Source organism: Ranitomeya imitator, chromosome 2 (assembly GCF_032444005.1).
Source record: "Ranitomeya imitator isolate aRanImi1 chromosome 2, aRanImi1.pri, whole genome shotgun sequence".
Classification (NCBI taxonomy): domain Eukaryota; kingdom Metazoa; phylum Chordata; class Amphibia; order Anura; family Dendrobatidae; genus Ranitomeya; species Ranitomeya imitator.
Genome location: NC_091283.1, coordinates 189,686,463 through 189,704,519, shown reverse-complemented (window position 1 = coordinate 189,704,519; position 18,057 = coordinate 189,686,463). Strand labels below are relative to the sequence as shown.

General features: G+C 44.4%; 1 protein-coding gene across 4 annotated transcripts in view; it reads left to right on the top strand.

Moving 5' to 3' along the window:
- The window catches only part of FLNA (filamin A), a 144,247-nt gene that overhangs the window by 77,157 nt on the left and 49,033 nt on the right, over window positions 1-18,057 (top strand). For all 4 annotated transcript variants that reach the window (XM_069748390.1, XM_069748389.1, XM_069748387.1 and 1 more), the window contains exon 3: window positions 17,153-17,401. In XM_069748390.1, coding sequence (XP_069604491.1) covers window positions 17,153-17,401 — 249 coding nt within the window. The remainder of the gene's footprint in view (window positions 1-17,152; window positions 17,402-18,057) is intronic.

Here is an 18,057-nt window from a genome sequence, read left to right as displayed (position 1 = left end):
AACCTTTCATCCTGGCTGTTTGCATGATCTTTTTCTTCTGTTTCTTTAATGCCGCTCCCTAATCTTGTAAGAACTTGTAGGAGAAGTCTGGATGGTTCCAGTAGTGACAGTGTATACATACGGAGCATTCGTGTATCCCCGCCAGGAATGCAGTTTATTTCCTCTTTATAAGCCTTCTCCTCGCAGCTGTTCCATCCAGCGGTCATGGTCGGCTGACATTCACAAAACTGAGTCCATAGTCCTATATCGCTTGTAGGTCACTGGATCCACATTTGCTTCGTCCATGTGCTTGTAGTTAATCTATTGATTGTTGCATCAGTCCATTGTCGCCATTATCATAAAAAAGCACTAAAAATAATAGTTGTCATGTGCCAACCAGTAAATGGATTCCTGGAAGAGGCTTTCATAACCCGTCCAGTCCTGCAGGAACATTCCTGGTCTCTTGCCGTGCAGTAGGTATGTCGGTAGGGAATGCTGGCCATTGCACAACTGGGTACAACGGAAATGGTCGTCTTCTGGGAACGTAGAATTGACAATATGGCCACTAATGTCTTCTGGTGTTTAGTAAGGACTAATGGTCCCATAGGTGTAGAGATCAGATCTGCGTCTGATAAAGGGGGGCGTAAAGCCAGTGATGGATGTGTATGTATGTATATATACACACACACACACACACACACACACACACACACACACACACACACACACACACACACACACACACACACACACACACACACACACACACACACATACACACACATATACACACACACTCTATGTGTAATGGGGTTATGAAGGGGGAGATTTATCAAACATGGTTTTTGGGTTCAAAATCCTCACAACACATCTAGATAAGTTCCTTGGGGGGTCTAGTTTCCAATACGGGGGTCACTTGTGGGGGGGTTTCTACTGTTTAGGCACATCAGGGGCTCTGCAAACGCAACATGATGCCCGCAGACCAATCATCAAAGTCTTCGTTCCAAAATGTCACTACTTCTCTTCCGAGCAATGTCATGCGCCCAAACTGTGGTTTACCCCCATATATGGGGTATCGGGACAAACTGGACAAAAATGTTTGCTGTCCACTTTCTCCTTTTACTCTTGGGGAAAATTTAAAAAAAATTGTTGCTTTAAAGATCATTTTTGTGTCTAAAGTTAAATTTTTTTTTTTTTTTTTCTCTTCGATGTTGCTGCTGCTGTGAAACACCTGAAGGGTTGATAAACTTCTTGAATGTGGTTTTGTGCACCTTGAGGGGTGCAGTTTTTAGAATCTTCAGCCATATAGACCCCTCAAACTGACTTCAAATGTGAGGTGGTCCCTAAAAAAAAAAAAAAAAAAAAATGGTTTTGTAAATTTTGTTGTAAAAATGAGAAATCGCTGGTCAACTTTTAACCCTTATGTCCTAACAAAAAAAAAAATTGCTTCCAAAATTGTGCTGATGTAAAGTAGACATGTGGGGAAATGTTCTTTATTAACAATTTTGTGTCACAACGCTCTGGTTTAAAAGAATAAAAACTCAAAAAAAATAATAAATCAAAATAAATCTTTTCTGTCCACCTACTTTTGGACCACCCTGTATATTATATACAAGCACTAGATGGTGGCCCGATTCTAACGCATCTGGTATTCTAGAATATGTATGTGTTTGTACATCGTGCTGTGAGTGGGGGTTAAATTCCGTGCCGATATCGCTGATTGGTCGCGCCCGGCTGGCCGATCAGTGAAGCGAGGTTCAAATCCCATGTCAATTCGCGGCTGGGCTGTCTGTCACTGGTCGCAGGATGTCGGGGGGGGGGGGGGGAAGGCTTCGGGGCGCAGGATATAGCACAGCCCACGTAGCATATAGCAGTGTGGGCACCATATCCCTGTAAAAAAAAAAAAAAAAAAAAAAAAAGCAGCGATGCGGCTGGCAGCTTCTGTTCCCAGTGATGCATTGCGAAATTACCCAGATGACTTGGCAGTCTCGCAAGACCACTGTCACCTGGGTAATTACGCAATGTATCACTGGGAACGGAAGCTTCCGGCCACATTGTGAAGAGTGGGACAGCTTCGGTGGACACTGGAAGGTGAGAAAAGCACGATTTTTTTTTTTTTTATTTAGTTTTTTAAAATTATTTTTAACATATCTTTTTACTATTACAGGCAGCATCAATAGTAAAAAGTTGGTCTGGGATGGGGTGACACACTGGCACTGACTGGAGGGGAGTAGGGAAGGGCAAATTTGCAGCCTGACTGCCCGTCGCTGATTGGTCGTGGCCAGCCACGACCAATCAGCGATGCGGGATTTCCATGACACAGATGGAAGTACCCCTTTGGCTATGTGCACACGTTGCGGATTTTGTGCGGATCCGCAGCGTTTCCCATGAGTTTACAGTACAATGTAAAACCCATGGGAAACCAAAAACGCTCTGCCCATGCTGCGGAAAAAAACGTGCGGAAATGCAGCATTTTATTTTCCGCAGCATGTCAATTCTTTCTGTGGAATCCGCAGCGTTTTTACACCTGCTCCAATAGAAAAGTGCAGATGTAAATACGCAGTGGAATCCGCAGGAAAAACCGCAGCGGATTTATCAAATCCGCTGTGGAAAAATCCGCAGAGAAGCTCTATACATGTGCACATACCCTAAGACCATTATATAGATTGTGGCACTGCAGCCAGACCCATTGGCTTGAATAGTGGCATGCTTCCCCTGGCATGACTGTGGCTCAGCACCGTTTCCCCATTCTCCAGACCGGTTGGTGGGAATCCAACCCCTGAGCCCATCCAATCGTGGTCATGGTAGATAGATCTATGCCATTGCTTTTGAGACTGATAAAACCCTTGGTGCTAATAACCTGGTTATCTATTAGGAGCTTGGTCAAATCACTGCACTGCATCAATGTGCAACATTTAAGATGTAGGAAGTTGGAGATGTACAGTAGCTCCTATGGGAAGGTGACTGTTAAAGGGCCAGTACAGGATGGCGGGGTGAAAGGGTACATGTCAAGGGCATCACGCCTGTCGGATTTGTCATTTCCCCCCCCCCCCCCCCCCCCCCCCCTTCTTAAATTTCTGTGGATCCAAGCTGAAGTATGAAAAACAAACCCTGGGGATCTGAGGTTTCCATCTAATCTCATAGAACACATTTTAAAGTGAAATCTGTCCGCTCGTTTTGACTTGTAAAATTCTTGGTCTGGCTGTAGCGGTGCTTGTCCCCTAACCAAAAAAAAGATACCTTCCTTATAGAGATCCAATGTGTCAGTCATTAGAATCCATATTCAAATGAGCCTGTGAGTGCACTGGGGGTGTGTCACTGTACTTGGAAGCCGCAGTCCAAGCTCTGACACGCCCCCTCACTGCCAGCCTGATTTGCATATAACTTCTAGTCTAGAGTTCTCATGACTGGCACATCGGATCTCTACTGAAGGGGTCGTTCTGATAGGGGGACAAGCGCGTCTACGGCCATCACTACTGCCAGATGTGTAAACGTACTGGCATGTTCCCTTTAATTTTAATGTGCCTGCAAACCTTAAATTAAAGCTGCTGTCGTCTAGATCGGATCTGCTGTGTCAGTCTTTGACGCTGGGAAGATGATCAGGCCTGTTGGATTTCAACATGCCCGATCCTTGGTTCCAATGTGAGAAGCCGCTGCCTGAGGCATTTTATACATTCTGATGAGTGAGCGCCAGGCACTTTTCTTCCCCTGCTAAATCAAGTGACCTTTTTAACGTGCAATTAAAGGGTCATTGTTTTCCAGCTGCATCAGGGGTGCCCTCTTTACCCCGGTGGAGGTGCCATGTCAGGCTGATTGGCTTTACCCTCCTGTAGCCGGGGGTCTGACTGCAGCATGCTTCTATTGTGCTTCTTTGGGGGATTGTTTAGTAGAATTCCACAAATACTTTTCCTACATTGAATATGCTGAGACGTGCCCAGAATCCGAATGCCGTGTTCTGTTGTAGCCAGTGATGCCCTGGCATGGGATGGATGGAGAATCCATGTGCACTCATGTTGTTGCAGTTCAGGCTAGGAAAGTCTGCCATGATCTGAGATTTCTCCAGTCTCCTTCCTGCCCAGGGCATGGATGGGCACTGCCCAGTAATAACACTCTGCATCCTGGAGACTGCATGCATGTTATGGCTTGGCACAGCCCTGCGGTGGTGATGCTAATGTGGCGGCCATGTAGCAGAACTTTTTTTTTTTCTTTTTCTGGAGGAACATATGATTTCACTCTGTTCACTAGGTTTGTTTTGGAGGCCCTTGTTGTGCAAGGAAGTGGGGCTGTGACTAAGGCACTAATCTGCCCCCCATCCCTTCCCTGCTCCATCCCCCTAACTGTACAGGAGGGAGGAGAGGAGATTCCTGGCCACCGCCGCTTCTTGCTGGGGTTTGCCATATATGGCCAAAAAATGTTGGAAAGTGCAGCGATTAGTGGAGAAGCCTGCTAGCCATGGAGGTGGGATCCTGGAGCCTCAGACCCTCTGACTCAGGCTGCTCATCATGTCCTCATTCCTAAAGGACTTGTTGGTAACGTTTAACACTTGGCATGCTGGCAGCAATGTGCACACTCACTAACACCCCCCACCCCCATCTGTTTTTATTATTCTGCTGCTGAATTTCCACCCACTTGGCTTTCCACCATATGCTGATCTGTCAGCTGGCATTATTGATACAGGAAAGAAATATATCTTGGTACCGACATTATTGGCATTCAATACTTGTGATTGTTTTTTTTTTTTTTTTTTTTTTTCAGTTTTTCTTAAATGCAATCGTTGAATTGTGCAAAGTATTAACATGCATTATATTTAATGGAGAAAAAAAAAATGTGGAAGGGGCATGGTCACCAAATTCATTCAGGACTCGTACAGCTAATTCTCTCCTGGCGTAGCTCCATCTAGTGTTCCCCCTTCTACATGCAGCTCACTATGCTGTGTAATGGGGGAGATACAAATTAGATTGCATGATGTTAAAATTCCTGATCTAACTTGTCACTACTTTTTTTTTTTTTTTTTTTTTTCTTCTTCTTCTCTTCCTTCTTCCCACAGCCCAATTTATAATGGCCGCTCCTGATTATGGGATGTAGGGATTGGATGCAACAAACTCTGGACTGACGAGTCGGTCATCCCAGGGTATATCTAGGCTATGTGTGCATGTCAGGATTTCTTGCAGAAATTTCCTGAACAAAACCGGACATTTTCTGCAAGAAATCAATGCAGTGTTTTGTTGTTTGTTTTTTTTATTGCAGATTTTTTTTTTTTTTTTTTCCCCCCAGAGGTTCCCAATGCAATAATAGTGGGAAATCCACAAAATGAATGAACATGCTACAGTCTTTACCACGATGCGTTTTGTTTTGCAGAATGCATTATAAATGATGGGAAGCATAGGTATGTGTTTTTATAGCAAAAAAATCGAAAAATCCTGAACGTGTGCGCACAGCCTTAATTTGCCAATCTGCAGTAAACGATCTGTACTAATAGGACTGTGTGAGAAGCCATTTGAAGGGCACCTGTGAGCTGATGTCATGCGTCCCACACCTGCCCCAGCTGGATCTGCAGACTTCATTGCCTATGAAAGCCCCAGTGTTTCATACAGTTCTACCTGGCTGTGATCGTATAGCCAGGCTTTTATTAATTCCAAAGACATACTGATAGGAATTCTAGATTGTGAGCCCAATTGGGGACAGTGATGATAATGTGTGCAAACTGTAAAGCGCTGTGGAATATGTTAGCGCTATATAAAAATAAAGATTATTATTATTATTATTATTATATTAATGGTGCGTGAATCTGCTAAAAAATTCCAGTCTTTAAAAACCTTTGTAGCATAAGTGTATTCCATGTGCAGGTGACCTTTTCTTATAGAGAAGCCATCTTCAGAAAATGTGTATCCTAAGAAGCTGAAGCATTGGAGCACTCGCCAGGATCCTTCTTGATGTGCAACTTTATTCCATGGTTAAACGTGACCTCAAACCATATTAAAGTGCGGCGTTCAGGGGAGCTCTGCAGAGGAGAGCCTGGCGGACTATGGCTGCTTCACGCTTGCTTGGCACTTCTGTGGGTCCATCAATGCGCCACCCTACCGAAATTCAAAAGATGGGGTCTATCTATGTATTGCTGCTAATGTACATGTGCACTTACTGAATCAGGAATTCGGGGTCTGATTCATCATTGAATTTTCGCTTTGTTTTTGTTTTTTTGCAATGCTTTGCTGACCATTTGACTTTCAGTGGCAATGGGGAAACGGCAAGATCTTTATTAATACAGATCGTGATATTGAGAGGGGTGGGGAGACACGGTCCAAAATTTCTTTAAAATGAATGTCATTTTCTGATAACGTTTTCAATTTTTAAAGGGTTATTTGAGTACAATACGCTTGCGCATAAGATGGTCTCCTGACCCTTCCTGTGCAGGGGTGCCCCCCCGCAGTGACTCCAGAACAGGGCTGTGCCGCGGGTCCCTGTGCAGGTGGCCGGTGTTGCTGGGGATTGAGTTCTGCAGCCTCTTCATTCTTGGGATTAAGTGGGTCCTGTCTCTCAATTGAATAGTATACCTGGCAGGTTTGTCATTTGGGGGTCTGATAAAGCTACTGACGACAATGGTATCAGTAAATGACAGGTGTCTTATTTAACTTTGTGGCCTAAAAAAACCTGAAAGGCTGGGGGTCTCTGTAGGCACACTGGCTAAGATCCAACGTAGCTGGTTTTGATGGATGCGTAGCACACTGACCTGGTCTCCAAGCCTGGGAAACTTCTGAGTTTAGTGTGGAGAGAACGTTCGAATGTGAACAAGGAGCGGCAGGAAAACATTAAATTCAGTAGCACAGGCCTTATACGGGAAAAATCCCTCTAATGTGAACTCACCAGTCAGACATCTCAACGCTTCCTCTGTCTTCAGTCACGTCTATAACATTTGCTAACTGCTTTGGGGCAGTGGGAGTTCTGCTGGGGGGGAATTCCTTTTGTGCAATGTGGGAAGAAATGTCATTCTGCAGTTTATTGCATTAAGGGGCAGAGTTGGCGGAGTTGTAGTTTAGTCATGTAGCAGTCTTCTGTTGGGATTAGGACAGTAAGCGCTCACACTCTCTTGCAAAACGGACGAATGCAATCCGATAAAGAATCAGATTGCACTCGGACCAATGTTATTCAATAGGTGACATCTCATTTGTGATATTTTTTTTTTCTCAGCCAAACTCGGACTGAGAAACGCAGCATGCTGCAATTTCCTGCAAGTCTCGCCAATGCAAGTCAACGGGTGCGAGAAAAACGCACAGAATACGGACCATCTGTTTTCTGTCCGTTTTTTTTAGGTACCTTACCATTTTGTGGCATAGAACACTGTAAATGGTCCTGTAAATGATGATTGTAAAAAAATAGTTGCAGAGAAAAAACCGTAATGCATACGGATGTAAAACGGATGGTGCAATTAAAAATCGCATTGAACTCGCATGACAATTGCATACTTTGCACCCAATTTTTTCGGTCCAGATTAGACTTTTTTTTTTTTTTCTTTCTAGCAAGTGGGTATGAACCCTAAAGATATGTGCACACGTCAGTATTTCTCCTGGATTTTTCGTGTCTTTTTTTTTGGCTATAAAAAGAGCTTAAAATCCACATACATATGCATCCTCTCATTTAGAATGCATTCCGCAATTTTTCTATTCGCCACGACAGCACCCACTAGAGAGAGGGGATCCGCCCCTAGGAACAGGAAACCTACAGAGAGATAAAAGGGGCGGCCCCCCCTCGCTCCTCAGTTGGTTTCCTGTTCCTAGATGGAGACCCACAGAGAAGACTCTATGGATAGGAAGAGGAAGACCTGCCTGGACTACCGCCTGTACGACTCTGCTGAGCGGCAGGGGTTCCGGAAGCAGGTAGACAGTCGGGGGAATGATCCTGCGGGCTCCCCCCTCATCTGGTGCGGCTGACAGGCAGCCTGAAGTTATCCAACGGTCTCCCTGCTGGGACACCGTTGTGGAGACGCCGACAGTGCGGGTACCTGGTGCGACGTCCTCCGGTGTGCGTCTGAGCAGCGGTGAGACGGTTCCACGATACGAGGCCCTCCTGTCCCTCCAAGGTAAGAGGTGACATGGTGGGATGCAGCAGGCAGCGGCGTCTCCTGGCATACAGGACGCGGGCGCATGCGCAGTAGCGTCGGCGTCCCGGAAATGGAGAGGAACTTCCGGGGCACGGTGTTGGAGGTCATTTCCGGGGGAACCGCCATATTGGATTCCCCCATGCGGTGCCATTACTCTAAACGCCGGATCTGTAAGTAAAAAAAAAAAAAAAAAGTGGAGACAAAGCAAGGGGTGTGTACATTACTACACTATAAAGTGTAGTCAGTTAAGGCAGTCAGTGTGCCATTATGTCGTCCCAAGAGGAGGTCAGGGTGCACCCTATGGAAGAGCCATTAGTCCCTAGTGGTGAAGCCAGGAAAAGGAATAGTGGACACTCTAAAATAAGTGACTCCACTGATAAATCAGGAAGAAAATCCTCCCGTTCCACACCCCAAGCTAAGGCATCTCCGCAGCCGGTATAAATATTACGCTGGGTGAGTGCGTATATAGCTTCACTGAAGCTTATATTGATTCCTTTGCTTATATTATTTCTAGGCAAAGAGGACGGGGAAGAGTAAGCACAAACAATGTGCCATATGTACCGAACCCCTGCCTGACTCCTATCTTAAAAGTCTGTCAGGCATGTATAGACAACACCTTACGGCAGGAGGAATCGGTTAAAATGAATGAGATACGTCTCATAATTCGGGAAGAACTCCAGTCGTTGGGAGGTGGTTCTACTTCTTCAGTAAATATGGAGAAACGAAGGAGGAAAACATCCTCTCCTAGAGCTGACACATCAGCGGAGAGTGGGGAGGTCGACTCTGATATTTCTCAGCAATCTAATTCCTCAGAGGAAGAGGACTTCGTCTGTTTTCCAACTGAGGGCATAAACAACCTAGTAAAATCAGTGAGAAATACGATGGGGGTGTCTGAATCAAAAGATCCCCAGACGCCACAAGAAGTTATGTTCGCTGGTCTTTCTCAGAAGAAAGGCCACATATTTCCAATAAATCAGGCCATAAAAGATCTCGTTAAAAAAGAATGGAGTAGAGGTCAAAAGGGGTTGGTCCCAATATCCTGTAAGAGGCGCTACCCCTTTGATGAGGATTTGAATACCTGGGCCAAGATACCAAAAGTCGATGCGGCAGTTGCGTCTACATCTCGCCGTTTCTCCTTACCAGTAGAGGATGCAGGTTCCTTATCAGATCCTATGGACCGGAAATCAGACGCACTCCTTAAAAAATCGTGGGAGGCCTGTGTCACGGCATTCAAGCCGGCTATTTCAGCCACATGTACTGGCAGATCAATGCTAGTCTGGCTGGATCAGAAGATTAAAAGTGGCGTATCTAGAGAAAAATTAAGGGCATCTATCCCTTTGATTAAGGGTGCTGCGGCTTTTATTTCAGATGCCTCAATTGATTCCCTCCGCCTGGCGGCCAGGACAGCTAATCTCGCTAATACGGCTCGGCGGGCTTTATGGTTAAAAAACTGGAAGGGGGATGCCCAGTCAAGATCCAAATTATGTTCCATACCCTGTCAGGCTGAGTACCTGTTTGGCACAGTCCTTGATGATATTCTCACTAAGGCGGGCGAGAGGAAGAAAGGATTCCCTAATCCCTTTATTCCGTCTTACAGAAGGGCGTTCAGGAAGCCACCATTCGGAAGAAAGGGAGGCTTCAGAGACAGGTGGAATAATAAGGATTTCAAACAAAAAGGAAATCTGTTAATAAACGCCCCTTCAAGCCAACCGATAAATTCCATCAGTGATATTTCTCCGGTGGGGGGAAGACTAAAACAATTCAGTCATCAATGGAAAGAAATAACAACTAATCAATGGGCTATTAAATTAACATCCTCAGGCCTCACACTAGACTTTATTAAAACTCCTCCGGATTCTTTCCTTCTTACCACCTTAAGATCCAAGCCTCAGCAAGAGGCACTTGAAACCGAGGTTAAAACCCTCCTACGCAAACATGTCCTAGTAGAGGTTCCATCTTCCCAGATAGGGAGAGGTTTTTACTCTCCCTTGTTCCTGATTAGTAAGCCGGATGGCTCTTTCAGAACTATAATCAATTTGAGGAAGCTGAATTCCTTTATAAAACCTAAAACCTTCAAAATGGAATCCATTCGTTCAGCTATAAAAAATCTATTTCCAAATTGTTACATGGTAGTATTGGATCTAAAAGATGCTTACTACCATATTCCCATTCATAATTCACACCAACAATTTCTTCGGGTAGCAGTTTGTATAGAGGGGCAAATTCGTCATTTACAATATAGAGCAATGCCCTTCGGGTTATCTATGGCCCCAAGGATTTTTACTAAGTTACTATCAGAAGTAATGTCCTTTTTACGGGTAAAGGATACTTTGGTCATTCCATATCTAGATGACCTGTTGATTGTAGGAAAGAGCCCCCTACAGTGTGAGCAGAGATTACGGGAAGTAGTCATATCCTTACAATCCCTGGGTTGGCTAGTTAATTGGGAAAAATCTAGACTTCAGCCTGTAACGTGTCAAAGATTCCTTGGGCTCCTTCTGGATTCCGTTGACCAGATTTGTAAACTGCCTGAGGATAAGAAATTCTCCATAGTTGATAAGGTGTCCTCAGCAATAAAAAGACGTAGTATGTCACTAAGACAGGTCATGTCATTGCTAGGCTCTCTAACATCGTGCATTCCTGCGGTACAGTGGGCACAGTTCCATACTAGGCAGCTACAAAAATTTGTATTGGAGGAGGACATTAAGAATAGAGGATGTCTGGATAGAACAGTTTTTCTAACATCGGAAGTATTACACTCCCTTAGGTGGTGGTTGGATCAGAATAATCTTTCAAAGGGGGTTCTATGGGTAATCACTCCTTCTAGTGTTGTGACCACAGATGCTAGTCCTGAAGGCTGGGGGGCACATTTTCAGGATCAATGGGTTCAGGATCTTTGGTCCAGCTCAGATCTTGATGATTCCTCGAATGTCAAGGAGTTGAGGGCGGTATATTACTCCCTTCTCCACTTTCTTCCCCAGCTCAGCGGCTCTCATACAAGAGTATTCTCCGACAACACCACTGCGGTGGCGTATCTGAACCATCAGGGAGGTACAAGGTCGGACAAACTCAGGGAGGTGGCATCAGACATCATGGAATTAGCCGAAGGTCATCTACTATCACTATCGGCAGTACACATCAGAGGCACAGACAACTTTCGTGCCGATTTCCTGAGCCGTCATACTCTTCATCAAGGGGAATGGATGCTGAGCAGGAAGATTTTCAAGGCAATAACAGCTCGATGGGGTGTTCCTCAAATAGACTTGTTTGCCACAAGAGCCAACCGTCAAGTCAAGATGTTTGCCTCTCTAAACAGGGAGGACAAGCCAGACATACTCGATGCCCTCCAGACGCCATGGACATTCGATCTGGCCTATGCTTTCCCTCCATGGAATCTATTACCTATAGTAATAAGAAAAATAAGGGAAGAGGGCGCAAAAGTTCTGTTGATAGCCCCATTTTGGCCCAAGAGGCCATGGTTCTCATGGCTGAGGGCGATGTCAGTGTCAGATCCATGGATTCTGCCTCAGTCCAAGGACCTGCTCTCTCAGGGTCCATTCCTCCATCCTCAGGCAAAGGGCATGAACTTAACTGCCTGGAGTTTGAGAGGCGGTTACTAAATCTCAGGGGGTTTTCTAATGGGTTAATCGATACTCTTATGAAGAGCAGAAAACCTTCAACTACCAGGATTTATGTTAGAATTTGGAGGAAATTCCTTCAATTTCATACTACACAATTTTCCTCTGAGATTCCTATATTTCAAATATTAGAATTTCTACAAAAAGGGCTGGAATTAGGGCTCTCCGTGAGCACTCTGAAGGTGCAGGTTTCAGCATTAGGAGCTCTTTTTAATCATGACATTGCAGGAAATAAATGGATATCCCGGTTTATATCCGCTTGTGAAAGATCAAAACCAATTAACGTTCCTCAGTGGGATCTTTCGATAGTTTTGAATGCATTAACACAACCACCTTTTGAGCCTCTCCATACAGCCTCACTAAAGAACATTTCTTTGAAGACTGTTTTGCTAGTGGCATTAGTCTCTGCCAGAAGAGTGAGCGATCTCCATGCATTATCTATAGATCCTCCCTTTTTAACGGTAACATCAGATAGGATACTTTTAAAAACAGATCCTTATCTCCCTAAGGTGGCTTCTACCTTTCATAGATCCCAGGAGATCTTGTTACCCACCTTTTTATGAGAACCACTCAACTCCAGAAGAAGACTTCACACCCTAGATGTAAAAAGGTCTGTCCTAGCCTATTTAGAGAGAACTAGGGACTGGAGGAAGAGTAGGGCTCTCTTTGTGTCTTTCCAGGGTAAAACCAAAGGTGCCGGAGTCACAAAGAACACATTATCTCGCTGGATCAGAGAGGCCATAATCTTGGCGTATAAAGCTGGAGGGAAAGATCCTCCAATGCATGTGGGAGCACACTCTACAAGAGCCTTGTCGACTTCCTGGGCAGAAAGGGCGAATGTGCCAATAGACCTTATATGTAAGGCTGCAACTTGGTCTTCACCAAATACCTTCTATAAGCATTATAGATTAGATCTATCCTCTGCTTCTGATCTAACTTTTGGTGTATCGGTCCTTGACTCAGTAAACCCACCCAGTCTATAGTCTCTGCAATTCTCTCTAGTGGGTGCTGTCGTGGCGAATAGAAAATACCGGATTACGTACCGGTAATGCTCTTTTATAGAGCCCACGACAGCACCCGTTCACATCCCTCCCTTTTCTGTATATAGTTGCACATGGTGCTTGTTTGGTGAGGTGTAAATATTAGAAAGATATAATATGAAGTTGTAAATGTGTATATATGTATATACCTGAACCTGTTAACTAAAACTTGGCGGCGGTTCCTCCTATTCTCTGTAAAACAACTGAGGAGCGAGGGGGGGCCGCCCCTTTTATCTCTCTGTAGGTTTCCTGTTCCTAGGGGCGGATCCCCTCTCTCTAGTGGGTGCTGTCGTGGGCTCTATAAAAGAGCATTACCGGTACGTAATCCGGTATTTTGTGCATATGCTGTGTTTTTTTACGCAAAAAAAAACCACAGCATGTTCATTATTTTGCGGATTTCCCACTATATTATTGTATCCCAGAACCTCTGGAAAAATCTGCAAAAAAAGCAAAAAAAAAAAAAAAAAACACGAAAAATCCGCATGTGGATTTGTTGCAGAAAATGTCCGGTTTTTGTTTAGGGAATTTCAGCAAGAGATCCGGACGTGTGCACATAGCCTTAGACGGGTTTCCTCTCCCCATCTAGCCACTCTCATTAGGCCATTGGGCATCTTGGTGTGCTCCCCGTTCCCTCTGTATCGCCCCAATCAGTTTGTCCTGATATAATGTAAGGAAACGAGCGTCTGCTAAGGTCTGGCGCTTGCATTGAGCAATGTTAAGTGAAGAATCTGAATGCTGCAGTTACAGCCAGCACTAGTGAAGCTCATTGGGGAGTATTCACATACAGTAGCTGCTGTGTGGCTGAGAACCACATGCAAACATTCGACAAATTGCAATTCTCATGGGTGAACATGCAACTTTTTTATGGGAAGCAAGTTTGACAACTGTATGGGCTATGGTGGCAAAAAAATGCACTTCAAAACCATGCCACAGTAACATTGACTGCCAGAAAAACCATGGTGCCAAAGGGCACATAGAAACTGCTAGGAAGTACTTTGCTAACTTATAGACTTAAACAAAAAAAAAAAAAATCAAATCTTCTCTATCGGTCATCCATCCATTTAAAAAAAAAATAAATAAATACGGTAAACTAGACTTTATCCACATTTTGCCTGTGAAATGCAAGCCCAGTCTGTATTCAATTTGACAAGTGTCTCTTCATGTCAGCAGTGAAACGTCATTTAAACAAGCACTCCTCCTGTCAGTTTTTATTCTTATAATATATTATCATATTATATAACAGTGTGCTTCCAATTGCTCATTTTGCTTTTCTACCCGGCTAACTTAACTGTTTTTCCATTAGGTGTATGACCGCTGTGTAAAACTGGACTAGCTGAAGCCTTCTAAGGCCTCTTTCACACTTGTCGTTTGGCATCCGTCGTTTTGGGCACATGTGCCCGCAGGATGCGTTTTTTTGCCCATAGACTTGTGCATATGGCCATACGTCGCGTCCATCGTGCGCTGGATCCGTCGTGTTTTGGCAGACCATCGGCACGAAAAAAAACATTCAAGGGAACTTTTTTTTTCGTACGTCGCGTCCACCATTTCCTACCACGCATGCACAGCCGAAACTCCGCCCCCTCCTCCCCAGGACTTTACAATGGGCAGCGGATGCATTGAAAAACTGCATCCGCTGCCCACGTTGTGCCAAATTTTCACAACGTGCATCGGTACGTTGCGCTGACGCTTAGCGATGGACCCGTACCGACGCAAGTGTGAAAGAAGCCAAAGTTCTATGTATAAACAGGAGGCCAATTTTCTCTGCGCAAGTTGAGTCACTGCAAGATTCTATGGCAATGGGGGAGAAGAGCAACTGGGTCAGGAGTTGAAGAGGGGAATGATTCATGCAGACAGAGGCTTCTGGTCTCTACATGGAGCAGAGTAATTAGCTGGGTAGAAAGCAAAATGAGCAATTGTAAATTCAGCGCTATATAATATGATTACAATATATTTAGAGGATGAAAACCTTAACGGGAGTCATGTACTAAAGCAGTGAGGCACCGATTATTCCGTAGTGATTTGACTTTAGCTGAGAGATGGCTAGCTTGTCCTTAATTGCTGCAAAAAGTTGCCACACTCTGAAGGTGAAACTGTAAAATATATTTTCTGCTTCAGTTTAGTCTTTCGGCTCATCTAGACCAGGGTTGTGGGTGGTCTGCTCATTAAATAAAACGATCAGGGCCTTATTGTCATGTGTTCATGGCATCCTCAAATCTAATGAATCTGCTGCCCTTTGGGGGGATGGAGGGTGTTCACATGTAATGGCCACATCTGAGGTTTTGGTGCAATTTGTACAAAACCCCAGCGAATGCATAAATTGATGGCAAGATGTTAGTGGTGTCTGGCACTAAATCTCAGATTACATGGCAAAACTTGCTGGCAGATACAGACCTAAGAGCAGCATGATGTAGGTGCAGGGAGCCTGCTTCCAGCTATGTTACTTACTGGACTAATGAAGTTTTGATAGAATCCCATGATTTTTTTTTGATTTTTTTTCTCCTCCCGCCCCCCCCCCCCCTTCCCCCTTCTGAGCATATGGAGCAGTATAACCCCTTCCACACACCCTGATCGGGGATGGGGTTACACATTGGCTCCACTTACCTGCGAATGAGAGCTATTCTTAGTGATGATCTCCTGCTGATAAAACACTTATTGCATCAAACTATAACATAAAATTTATTAAGTGACCTCTCCAGAATCGGGAACCAAGCCCCTCATTATGCTTCTCTCATTAAATGGCCGATTTACTGTAAAAATAAAAAATGGGTGCATGTGCTTTTAACTGAAATTTTGCATAGGTCCTAGCAGGAAATTGACCTTTTTGGGTTTTGGCTGCTCTAACCTCATCCTCTTGTATTCTGGATGTTGTGTACATTGTCGCGTGGATCCACATTTTGGCTCTTTCCAGCCTGTTCTCTATAACCAGGTGTGTTTTGGAGAACTTGGTAAGGATCCCAGTTGTGACTGTAAGCAGCGAACCTCTAGAAGACATATCGCCTCTTCTCCACCTCCTTTTCCGCTTTCTTATTGTAAGCGCAGACCTTACTGGCTGGAGAGATGCATGTGCTGGATGCATTAGCCGTCCTTTGTTCTAGCGATGATCTGTCTCTCCATGTTGCAGGCTGCAGAGGAAAGCCCCTTCCTAGCAGAGCTGGAAACAATTAGTAGGCCTAAACGTGGATGTTGGACAACTGCATCCTCTCCTCCTCCTACGCTGTGCCTGGCTGGGCATTGAAAGCTCACTGAGAACACATGGGTTTTTTTCTTATTGCTTTTTTTTTTGGGGGGGGGGGGGGGGGGCTGTACATGTAAGCTCATGTTTAACTAGCCTGTGCTACAGGATGAGGGTTTGTGTGTATAATTTAGTGTCCCTCTACATGTGTAAGGGGCTCTTCTGCATGTTCACAATCCCAATCAATGAGCCCCCATTATAAACCAATGGGTGTCAGTTCTTGGTCCCTGTTTTTACCTAATGACCATTTTGTTTAAATTGTCATATTGCCTCTGTAGTGGCTTTGCCTGGGAAATGGCCTGCTGCAAAATTACCATATTTGCTTTCAGTGCATCATGAGCTTGAATGGTGCAGTCCTCTGCCACGGCTTATATTAAAGGGTGTGTAGGAGACAACCCCCTATAACGGGAATCGGACAGACTTTTGGTACTTGGAGCAAGCCTGATTCCAGTCATGCCAGTTGCTCAGCACTTTGCTGTTTCAATACAATCAGTGTTTTATCAGCAGGAGATTATCACTGCAGGACTAGGTGTCCTGTGCAAGGCCATCCAGATAATCTCTGCAGCTCTTCCACAGCCCAGTGACTTGCACAATGCAGGAATTGGGCTCTCTGCCCCTACACCATGCATCTGATTCCCTTAAATGCTTTTTGTAATCGGTCAGCGATGTTTTGCGGAGTCTCCCATATTTGATTAATGACTCCTATAGGTTGTGAACTTGGTGGCTGAATATTAGAATATCTTCCACCACTAATTTATTTTCTCTCCTTGTCACTGTTGTTTTCCAAAGTCATTCCACTGACACTTTCCAGCCTGACGATTTAAGTGGCTAATTGCGATGAGCCTACAGTGAAGGTCAAACATGGTTTACACTATGGAAGAGACTCCTACATGTTGTGTTCTCACTGGTAAATCCTGTGATTGATCACTTTAAGGAAACTGATGGAGACTAAACACTGTCTGTTCCAGGCATACAGCCTTGAGGAGACAGATTGCCGTTCACAACTCTAGAAATATTTGCAGTTTCAGCACACGCATTTGCAGACTGAATACTAGGTCTGGGAGTTTTACCTTGTGGCTACAGAGAAAATTAAATATTGGACTATGGCTTTTTTTTAATGAAATACTAAAAAAACAATATAAATGATGATGTTGCTTTTGTTTCTTAGACAGCAAAGCCATTGTTGATGGAAACCTCAAGCTCATCCTGGGTCTTATCTGGACCCTTATTCTCCATTATTCCATTTCCATGCCAATGTGGGACGAAGAGGAGGATGAAGAAACCAAGAAACAGACACCGAAACAGAGGCTCTTGGGATGGATCCAGAACAAACTGCCCCAGCTGCCGGTCACAAACTTCAGCAGGGATTGGCAAAGCGGGAAAGCTCTGGGTGCCCTTGTTGACAGCTGCGCTCCTGGTAGGTGGCATGGATTGCTTAGAGGATGAACTCTCCTTCCATGGGGTATTGCCCGATTTACCACTTGTAAAACATGGATTGGCATATGCCATAAATGAATAATAGGCGGTGGTCCCATTGGTTATGTCTGCATCTCTTGTGATGGCTGTAATTCCTATTCAGTTGTTTGGGATTTATGACCATCTCTCCACTGAAGGCAGTGCACACCAGAGGGCAGATCTTGAGATCGATGGAGGTCCAGTTTGTTGGATTCGAGTCTACAATAAGTCGGACATATCGTGGCAATGTGTAAACCCAGTTCTAACCTTTTTAAAAGGGTATTCCAATCTCCAAATCCATCACAATATGTAGTAGGTGTAGTAATAAATATCATCCAATACCTTCAGTGTAGTGTAGCTCTTCTTACTTGCCATGTTGCTTACCCCATGTGCAGGGCATTACAGTAGATTGGGTATCTATGGATATGACCACTCGTAGTGACAGTAAGTTGGTGGTCGTAACCATGGAGATGCCTAAGCTATTACAATGCCCTGCACATGGGGTAAGTGACATAACAAATCAAAAGAAATATACTATATTTCTAATTAAAAATATTTGATAATAATGAATCTACTAAATATTGGGATAGAATGTGAGATGGGAATACCACTTTAAGC